The sequence below is a fragment of the Galeopterus variegatus genome, unplaced genomic scaffold, assembly GCF_000696425.1.
Source record: "Galeopterus variegatus unplaced genomic scaffold, G_variegatus-3.0.2 Scaffold2271, whole genome shotgun sequence".
In the NCBI taxonomy this organism is placed as follows: Eukaryota; Metazoa; Chordata; class Mammalia; order Dermoptera; family Cynocephalidae; genus Galeopterus; species Galeopterus variegatus.
The window spans coordinates 19,362-30,238 of NW_007728382.1; the positions used below are offsets into that span (position 1 = coordinate 19,362).

Consider the following 10,877-nt stretch of genomic DNA (forward strand, 5'->3'; position numbering starts at 1 on the left):
TGACTGGCAGGCCAAGGTCAGCCAGGCCAGTCCCCAATCCTTTGCTGTGGCAACACTGCCCAAGAGACTAAGTCACTGTGTAGAGAGGTTGAATGATGGAAAGAGGCCCAGAAATGCAGGTGGGAACCCCAAAGGTACCTACCTCTGCACAGGTAAAAACCCAAGCAGTGATAAAGGTAAAACACAGTATGCTCATGACAGGATGAAAAAGGAGGCAGGGAAAAAGGATGCCCGCTACTTGGAGAGGACCTGCCAGATTCTTCTCCCATCACTTACCAAATATGGTCGAGTGCTTGACAAAGGCCACCTCCCCAGCATCATCCTTCAGACACCTATACAAAAGGAACATATTAGAGGGCTCCTGTGGGGCAGGGTCTGATCACACTGTCCAGCCCTTGGACAAGCACAGAGCCTGGGGGAGGTCTCCATGCAGCCCCCACAGCTAAGGCAACACCATGGGGTGCTGACATCTAGGGTACCATGGAGATGGGAGGAGGAGCTCACATGAGATGAAGGTCCCTCACCATATACCCCAAAGCAGCAAAAAGCAATTGAAGATATTTTAATGTAGAAAAGAGTTTTTAAACTTCTGGAATAGACGATAACAGCATAGTGTCTCCTGAGAGTGGAAATGTGCCTTTGGCTGGCTATAAAACTTTAGGATATAACAAAGGTGAAAAGATGGAGTAAGAAATCAGCCCCATGAGCTGTCTGGATAGGGGTAGTGAGCAGGCAGGAGAGAGGCCAGTGCATTGAGCAGGTAACATTGCTGGAATAAAAAGAGAGGATCAGTCACTGAACAGGAGTGCTAGGGATGTACCTGTCCTTTCAGGCTCTGCCTGGTCCAGTGAGAGAAGACACTGCCAGGCTCGAAGGTTATGGGGAAAGAGAAAAGGGCCCCCAGAGAAGGGCTTGCTTGTCAGGGTCAGCTGAAAGGGAGCATGGGCTGGCCTGCCCTCAGGAGTCCCAAATTATAGCACTGACTCATGGGAGGGGATTAGGCCTCCTTGATGCCCCTATTGGCAGGCAGGGCTCTGCTCTGGGCCAGCAAAGAACTCTCAGCCTGAGGACATTTGGCATCCGTGGAGTAGCAGACAATCTCACTCACTTGAAGGCGCCTGAGTAACCGAAGTATGGTTGAAGGGTGGAGCAGCCACACCCTGGACACAGTTGACACAGTTGGGGGAAGTCTGCCCCATCTGCACAGGGAACGCAGCTGCCCGAGAAGAAATTGGCTGCTGCTGCTCAACACAGAAAAACATGGCATGAGCAAAGCTGGCCACAGCCAATGACATCTCCCAGCCCAGGTTCATTAGGAAATAGAGAGAGACTAAATCAAAACCACTAAACCCAGTCCCAGCTTACATGTGCTAACTCATCAAAATCAAGAATTTCCAAACAGGAACGAGTTAACCTCTGCCTCACCATGACCCATCCAAGGAAACAGGCCTGTACTTCCCACCAACTGAGGCCTGTCTCAGGCCTTTGTCAGCCTACCTCCATCCCAGCCTTGTCAGAGGCTGGAACAGCTCAGAAAGCAGTCTTCTCTGGGACCCATGCACCAGAGATGGTAAAACCATCTAGAGAGATACAGGCCAACCTCGTGGCCAGCAAACGACCACCAGAGAAACCCCCAGCAGAATGAGACACACATCAGCACTGACAGGAAGGAACTCCAGGGAAGGAGACAAGAAGGCCCAGCCACTGAAGTCCAGACTGAAACCCTCTGTCAGGCTCTTGTATCCTTTCTTCTGATTATCAGGCCAGCTTCTGCTGGGGTGCTGGAAGCTCAAAGCAGAAAAGGCTCAGCTGCCACCTCCCAAGGGCCTCTAGTGCAGCAGACCTGCCAGCTTAAAGCTGGTTAACCTACTTCCCCCACCCCAGAGTTCCTCACACATGTCCAGCTGATCATTACTGTGTGACCCAAGTGTGGCCTGCATGGGCATCTGAAGGAGAGACGCCTGCTGAGGGCACCCACCCTCCTGCCAACTTACCTTTCTCAAGAGGCTTACGTGGCTCAGGTAAGTCACAATAAAGTAAGCCCATGGGGATGTTCCACCCAGCAGACCTTCCAAGGCCCGTGTGGCAGGACTTCTTGCCTCGGAGCTCGTTCAGCTGGAAGTCGCTGCCTTTCTTCACCACAGCCACAGCATAATAGTATGTTTGTGGACCTGCAAAGGGACAGTGTGAATGGAAGACCCTCTGCCTGGCACAGGGAAATACTGCTCATCACTAGATTCTTGAGAAGGGAAGAAGAACCCAGAGGCCACACTTTGGGTTCAGTGGTAAGGAGGGAGGAATCAAGAAAACCTTCCCAGGCTTGCAGGGGAAAGAAAAACCACAGCAGATACATTTGTAATACCCCTCCACAAACGCAGGGGCAAGCAGGCCACATGCACATGTGCTCCTGAGTGCTTTGCCTACCCTGGCCCTGCAGTGTGTCTGCCTACACCTATCAAACAAGCCTACTAGGAAACTGGAGCTGTGGCAACAGAGGACCACAATATTCCTGCCTCCTTCAAAGTATCTGCTGTCCCCTGGCACAGGCCCAGGGACAGTTGGGTTGATCTCAAAAGTCTTAGAAGACTTGCAGGGCTGTTGGGTCTGAGTGTGAGATCCAGAGTGGTCTCTCCCTTATGTGTGACACCTGTGGTTGCAGGGAGCCTCCAGGGACCCTAAACACAACACTAGACCCCAATAGCCTTCAGGGCAAGCTGCACACAGCCTGCTCTGTTTCTCCGAGGAACACATTCTTAGCCCAGGGGACCAGTGTCAGGATCACTAGCCCTCAAGTAACCCAAAGCCCCCAGAGGCCTTGATTTGTGCCTGTGGCAAGTGACAGGGCCCTTCATTCCTCACTCAATCCCCAAACATGAATGTTCCTTAGTATCTGATATCCAATATCTGCCTGTAAAACACAAGACTTAGCAGCTACCAGGAGAGAACAAGGACCACACGCTCCCTCCTGGACTCCCAGGGAGAACTTACGCTCTTTGGACCCATAGAACTCTGCCACCACAGGCTTCAGGTTGTTGGGAGTCAGGCCTGCCTCATACACCAAACCTGCGTCCAGCGTCACGGCATCTGCTTCGTTTGCCTGAAAGAGAACGGACCAGACCTCCATGAAGCCTCACTTCCGAGGAAGGCCCCCTAAACGCGGACAAGTAGGGACTGACTCAGTGGGACTCTACGGGTCTAGGGCCAGAAGAACCCTCAAGATGGCCAGACCAAACACAATGCCACTGGTTTCAGCTGACTCTCTCTCTCAAAAGGGCACTAGGCCACCATAGTCCGTCCAGCGTCACGGCATCTGCTTCGTTTGCCTGAAAGAGAACGGACCAGACCTCCATGAAGCCTCACTTCCGAGGAAGGCCCCCTAAACGCAGACAAGTAGGGACTGACTCAGTGGGACTCTACGGGTCTAGGGCCAGAAGAACCCTCAAGATGGCCAGACCACACACAATGCCACTGGTTTCAGCTGACTCTCTCTCTCAAAAGGGCACTAGGCCACCATAGTCCTATTTCTCCTGCATAGGAGGGATGGATTGCTTTTTCTCCTTTCCCTGGTGAGACATCCAGCTCCTGGCCAAAAACCCTGTCTGGATTTACCCTAGGCAATTACAAAGGCTTTTGATAAGGCAGGCCTCCTGGGGGAAAGCTGCCCTCCCTACCCCAGACCTGCTACACAGCCAGAGCCCTGCAGTCTCTGAAGGGGATTCAGTCAAGGACTCAGGTGCCTCTGGACGGCCACGCTCTTAACCTGTTTACATTCCTGGCCCATGGCCTTCATTCAGAGACCTCTTTATTTGAGACTTCCTATGAGGTCTTCCTCACGTGGCTGTGCAGAGACCTCCTTCAGGGGGTGGACGGAAACCTTGAAGACACTCGTCTCCACTCTGACCCAGTACTCAGTACTTTTTCTTCCTGTCCTGGGTCAGTAACACTGCAGGGGCCTTCTGTTCAGGGATGGGCACTTTCTCTGGGTTTAGCTTCTTGGTTATACTATGTCCTCAGTGATAAAAGGATTAATTATGATTTCTGTTTTCGCTCATTTTTGGTATAGTCGTTTACTCTCACACCTGGGCAGCTCACCTCTCTTTCCATCTCAGCTCCACTTTACACGTGAGAAAACTGAGGCACAGAAAGGTTAAGTCACTTCCCTGGGCCGTGTAGCGAAGTCATGGAGCTGGGATTTGAATCCAGGAAGTCTGGGTTTATTTCTTATCATTACACTGTTACTTCAGGTTTTAAATATATATATATATATATTTTATTTCTTTAATTTTTTTTTTACTTTATGTTTCTGTGAACCCTCATCTTTAAATCAACAGGTCACTTAAAAAATTATAGCTGTCTTCCCACTAGGTTAATAATTTTCTCTTTACATGAATTCTTAAAATGAGCCAAACCATCTTTTACGTAGACACTTAAAAACATATTTTTACTTTTACTTGTTTTTGCTTCAAATATCTTTAATCAAAATTATTTTTCCAGAAGCCCTTGCAGTTCTCGAGGTATAGTTCTTAGTGATCAAATTACAAGGCAAAAACTATAGCTGCATGATTTCTGTCATGTTACAGGTAGGTAATAAGACAATAGTATTTCTAAATGAAATAACATATTGATGTAAGCCAAACTATGTCTTTGTCTAGCTGAAAATTTTTTTTTAATGGCTGGGGTTGTTTTTGTTGTTGTTTTATTGTAATAAAGTATATATAACATAAAATTTACCATTTAACCATTTTTTTTTTTTTGTCTTTTTGTCTTTTTCCGTGTCCGGCAATGGATCGCAACCCTCAGTGCTGTCCCCGTACCGGACCGGGGACTGGCAACAGGATTGCAATCCTCGGCGCCGCTCCCGCTCCTCGCTCAGCCAGTGAGCGGGAACCGGTCTGTATGTGGGATCTGAACCCTCGGGCGGGAGCGCCACCGCGCTTCCCAAGCGGCGCACTTATCCAGTGCGCCACCGGGCCGGCCCCCATTTAACCAATTTTAAGTGTACATTTTAGTGGCATTAATTAAATTCCCACTGTTGTGTAACCATCACCACTATCCACGTCCAAGACTCTTTCATCTTCCATAATTAAAATCCATTAATGTACCCATTAAGCAATTACTCCCCACTTACCCCCTGCTCCAGCCACTGCTAACCATTATTCTACTTTCTGTATCTATGAATTTGACTAGTCTAGATACCTTATATAAGTGGAATCATACAATATTTGTCCTTTTATATCTGGTTTACTTCACTTACGTTTTCAAGGTTTATCCATATTGTGACATGTATCAGAATTTCATTTATTTTTAAGACTGAAAAATATTTTATTACATACCATATTTGTTTATTCATTTACCCATGAATGGACATTTGGGTTATAAAACATTCTTAATATGCAAATACACAACAAAAAAATGTTTAAAAAATAATTGAAACATCTACTTTCGGTGCCATAAACAATTAGAAGACATGATGGACCTTTCTGTTCCACAACAAGAAGACCCCAGATACAAAACACTTTTGGACTGGCCAGTTAGCTCAGTTGGTTAGGGCACTGTTGGTTAGGGACTGGGCATTTTCTCTGGGTTTAGCTTCTTGATTATATTATGTCCTCGGTGATAAAAATCATGATTATGACTTCCATTTTCGCTCATTTTTGGTATAGTCGTTTACTCTCATACCTGGGCAGCTCACCTCTCTTTCCATCTCAGCTCCATTTTACAAGTGAGAAAACTGAGGCACAGAAAGGTTAAGTCACTTCCCTGAGCCATGTAGTCAAGTCATGGAGCTGGGATTTGAATCCAGGAAGTCTGGGTTTATTTCTTATCATTACACTGTTACAGTGCAGTGTTATAACACTGAGGTAAAGGGTTCAGATCCCCATACTGGCCAGCAACCAAAAGAAAAAACAAAAACAAAAAAACCCCACTCTTGTGGCTTTGTCAAAACCTGCAGAAACTTTCCCCACCCCATCCCTCACAGCTAATAAGCCAACAAATAAAAGCTTTGCACAGTGCAGTGGGGGTTGGGGAGAGTGTTCCAAAACCTGGGCTTTCTTGGCCAAGACACCAGGATCCTGGGGAGGAATCACTGGAGGCTTAAGGGCTCGAGAAGCCAACAAACCAAGGACTAAAACATGGGTCTAGCGCTAGAGCAGCAGAGATTCCCAGGGGACCTGAACCAGTAGGGAGCGACAGGATTAAAGTCAGCACAGGATTAAAATCAAGAATGATCTCACAGGTCAAGATAACCAAAGCCAGAATAAGTAAGCCACAGTGAGTGAGCGGGGGAGAAGCCTGGGTGACAGGAGTGCAGCAAGCAGGAAGAGACTGAAGAGAAGAGGAGAAACACAACAGACCAGTTCTTATACACCAGCACCGATAACTCGAGGTAAGCCAGGCTCCATCTGGCTGTGTCTACTCCTCCCTCCTCCCTCCTGCCAGTCTCTTCCTGCTTTACTCTGAGAACTGCAGAACTTTCTGCACATGAGAAGTCTGTCCAAACCCCTGCACTAAGAGACTCAACCGAAGTCTAGCATGGCTTCAAGCAACATAAGGCTGTTCTGTATCTCTAGAACAGCCCCAGCCTCTCGTAATGTGCCTGCCTGAGAAAGCTCAATGCTAATCCCTGCACTAAGAGACTCAACCGAAGTCTAGCATGGCTTCAAGCAGCATAAGGCTGTATCTCTAGAACAGCCCCAGCCTCTCGTAATGTGCCTGCCTGAGAAAGCTCAATGCTAATAGGAAAATTTAGTTTGTTCTAGCCAACACACACCTGATGACAGGCCCCTGATTGCTCTTTCTGAAAGCATTCACTAAAAAGGGCTTGCAATGGTGAATATATATCTCTTCCAATTCAGAAACATCTCTCTCAAGGAACTGAGAGCCATTCCTTTGAAACACAATCATCAGGAAGGACAGGGCGTCTGTGTCCCAGTCTCTGTGGGAGGATAGAACCCTAACTTAGAGAACTGCCAGATAGCAGACATAACTGTCCTAATCGCATTTACACTGACCAACCCCTTGTACTTTTTTACGTTTCTGACTCTACTGAATCCCTGTGCTCCCCCCTTCCTCATTCTTCCTGTAGAACACCCAAATCACCTCTGCACAACTCAGAATAGAGCTCAGCTCTTTCCCTTACCGTCAGTAATTACTGAATAAAATCTGTTTTTACTGCTTTATCCACTGTTTGGCTGTGTATATCTCTGACCACTCTCATCACCCCAGCTTCCCTAGCAACTTTAACAAGCCCAGCTCTGCCTGGCCTCAGGCCCTTTGCACCCTGCCTGGTATATTTTGCCCGTGGGTCTTTGCTGGCTTGTCCCTCGGGTCTCAGCTTCATTGCTTCCCTCTTAGATTGTCCCTGACCACCCAGGCTGAAGCGGGTTTCTCTGTGAGTCCCTGGCAGAATGCTTTACTCTTTCCCATCATTGTACATCCCGCATTTTGAAATTTGTCTACTTGTTTGTGTATTTTTTTCCTCTTCTGACTTGGTCGTGAGCTCCTTGAGGGTGAGGACCATATGGGTTTAATTCACCACTGCAGCCCCATTGCCTAGCACAGGGTCTGACCCACGTTCAGATGCACAGGAGCGATGCTGACAGAGTGAAGAGTAGTTTTGTAAACCTAGAAAACTAAGGGATCCACCATCACCTGCAATCCTGACACTTTATTCTTCCTCCCTGTGCACGTAACTCACCTTCCTGATGAAGAACTTCCAAACAAAGTTAGGTAATCATTTTGATAGCAGATATCCTTGTTTTTCCCCTGAGTTCACAGAACTTAGTGTCTCAAAATAGTCACCTTTCAGAGTACACTGACTTTTACTTTCCAGACATTTTAAAGATGGGCTCTCCTATTTCTGTTTTTGGAGTGATTTTAATAGCAGTGGAGGCTGACTGCCCCAGGCATCAGCCTTCTACCTGTGAGTAGAGAATTGTTCCAAATGACGGTAGAAAAGAGAAAGCCTGGATTTTCTTCCACTCTCTTTTAGGCAGCAGCGACTTACCGCAATGGCTTTGATACAGTCAAGGTAAGAGGCTTTCTTCACACAAACAACGCGGAGACCATCTGCTGGAAGGACTTTTTTCATATTGTCACGGAAACTGTGGCACTTACTGGCCTCATGATCCGACACGGCACACCATCTCACGGTATTCTCAGGGACAGCCAGACACAACCCTGCGGGAGAGAGGCCAGAGGTATAGGGGACCCACTCCCTGAGCTGGAGGAGAGACAGCACCACCCTGGAAAGCCTTGCCAGCCACCACCTTCTGTCCTGCCCTCCTCACTCTCGTCCGTGAACACCACAGGGCACAGGTTCCATTGCATTCTGAGACTGGGCCAACAGAAGGGCACCTTAACGGGCTCCTGGTTTCCTGCTAACGCGCCACCCTGGAAAGCCTTGCCAGCCACCACCTTCTGTCCTGCCCTCCTCACTCTTGTCTGTGAATACCACAGGGCACAGGTTCCACTGCATTCTGAGACTGGGCCAACAGAAGGGCACCTTAACGGGCTCCTGGTTTCCTGCTAACGCTCTGTACTGGCCAGAGGGATGCAAGCGTGACCATCAACCCCCAACTGGAGATGACAGTCTGCTCCTCAGTATTCTCCTTCCCTCCTTCCCTCACTGTCATGCCTCCCGGCCTGCCATGGAATGTAAGCCTCGGTGCACGCTTGGCATTTTCAGCCACCTCAATACATTGGCTCGATACTACAACTCTGGGAAGTCAGCAGGGTAGGAATTAGCATCTTTTAGAAATGAGGGAACTGGACTCAGAGAATCATGCTTTTTTGCCTACGGCCACCAACCCAGGCCTAGAACCTAGGTCACCAGACTCTTGGTCTGCTGTCCAGGGCACAAAAGAAAATAACATCTGAAGTTGTTTTGCCCCTCCATGGCCAGTAATTGGGGTGAATAAATGAAAAGATGATGCATTTGCCTGTGACACTCATCTGTCATAGCTATATCCATGTGGTTGCAGAGCTTTTGTCCCTATCACGTGAGCTTTGGCACCATGCCCAAGCCATCTCCACTCCCTGAGAGCCAACATAGCGGGACTGACTCTGATGAAGATCCTCAAAGCACAAAACGTGAGATGGGGAGGCCAGCAGTTCTGCGGGATGGATAAGGAGAGACCACGAGCGACTGACTGCCCCGACCGCCCCCTTTATTCCACCTCGGCCCATGGGATATCATAGGTGACATCATAAGTCAGTGGCAGACCCTCCCCAAAACCACCCCTCCTGAGTTTCCATACGAAAGAATTTGTCCTCAGTCATGTGTCACCTTGCACAGCCCTGTGAAGTGTCCTGAGGGGGTAAGAGGGCCCTCTCTGAAGGAGTTGATAGTTCTTCCGGAGAGACAAATCACCACATATGGAAGGCTCCAACAGTGTGACAAATGCCCCATGAGTGGCAGGCAAAAGAGTGCCCAGGAGGCCCAACAACCTCAGCAGCCGGGACAGGGAAGGCCACGAGGAAGAGTGCCCACAGCAGGATTCGTGTAGCTTGCTGGGGCCTGGCATCACGACCTCCCCCACCCTCACCTGACCCTCCCAGGCAGGTGCTCCTGCTATTACCCCTGTCCTGGTGAGGAGCTGGGCCAGGATTTGGACCTAGAAGTCTGGTGTCAAATCTGCTCTGAACCACTCGATGACACTGCCTCCTCAGCAAGGCACCCGTGGGAAATCAGACTATGAGGGAAAGGGGGCCGGGAGTACGGTCGGATCCCAGGAAGCCCCGAATGCCTCGCTGAGTTTGGACTTGACTGAAGAGGCAGCAGCTAAGAGTTCTGATAAACTGTGATTAGAAGTGCTCTGATTTAGGGAGAGTGCGGCGCTACCAGCGCCCCGAGGCCGCGGGTTCGGATCCTATATAGGGATGGCCTGTGCGCTCACTGGCTGAGCGGGGTGCCGACGACACCACGCCAAGGGTTGTGATCCCCTTACCGGTCAAAATATAAAAAAAGAAGTGCTCTGATTTATCGTATTCCACTGCTGCCAGATCTGCGCACAAACGAGGAGGCCAGGAGCACAGTGAAAGGTGACCAAAGGCCCAAGCAGGGGCCAGCAGGGGCCAGCAGGGGCGCGCGGGGCAGGGCTGCTTCTGGGACAGCGGTGTAGAAAGTGAGAAGGGCATGGCGGGGACGAGCGAGGAAGAGGCGCCCCGCTTCCAGTTCCAGCCTGAGGCACCCCGATCCCAGCCTGAGAGGCACCCCCTGAGCGCGGAGCCCGGGCGGCGCGGTGGCCGGTCCGGCTGCAGGGGCCGCCCGGGGCCGGCTATTCTGCGGTCCTTCCCTGAGCCCGCACTCACCCAGGACGGCGCAGGCCAGCAGGGCGCGGACGGCGAGCCTCATCCTGGGGTCTGCGGAGTGGAGTGGCTTCTGCGCAGCCTCCCCGCGCCCCTTTATCCCCCGCCGGGGCTGGCTGGGCGCAATCTTTGACCTCCTGTGTTTGCGCAGCCCGGTTGCCCAATCGCCCCCTCTCCAGTCCCCCTTCCTTACTCTCCCCGCTGATCACCTCATTTCCTGAACTCTGGGACAGACCCGCAGATGGAATCCAGCACAAAAATGCTGACTGGAAGCGAAATAAAGCAAGTTCCGCCCCTTGTTATTTGCTGCTCCTTTTGTGCCAGGAGCCTGACTATGGTGGGGTGGAAGCGGGACTGGCTCCGCTCCTGAATCCAGAGCTGCCAGAGCTGCTCCGTGCCACAGTCCTGTCTGCTTAGTCCGCAGATAGAGACTCTGAGGCCTGGAGAGGGAAGGGAACTGCCCCAGGCCCCAGGCTAGAACCAGAGAATGACAGGGAAGCCCATCGTGGGAGAGGATGTAGAAGAAAGCTGGGCTCAAGGTCGAAGAGGTCAGACTCAGCACCCTT

The 10,877-nt window shown here is 50.2% G+C and overlaps 1 protein-coding gene across 1 annotated transcript in view; it reads right to left on the reverse strand.

The window, feature by feature from the left end:
• LOC103597302 (serotransferrin-like) overlaps positions 1 to 10,499 on the reverse strand; it is a gene marked incomplete at its 3' end in the record, with an annotated part of 29,846 nt that extends 19,347 nt beyond the window's left edge. Inside the window, exons 1-6 of the mRNA XM_008581124.1 lie at positions 10,315 to 10,499; positions 8,009 to 8,181; positions 2,989 to 3,097; positions 1,995 to 2,171; positions 1,109 to 1,241; positions 277 to 332 (exon numbers count right to left, since the gene is read on the reverse strand). Of these exons, the coding sequence (XP_008579346.1) occupies positions 277 to 332; positions 1,109 to 1,241; positions 1,995 to 2,171; positions 2,989 to 3,097; positions 8,009 to 8,181; positions 10,315 to 10,357 (691 nt within the window). The remainder of the gene's footprint in view (positions 1 to 276; positions 333 to 1,108; positions 1,242 to 1,994; positions 2,172 to 2,988; positions 3,098 to 8,008; positions 8,182 to 10,314) is intronic.
• Between the last annotated feature and the right edge of the window lie 378 nt (positions 10,500 to 10,877).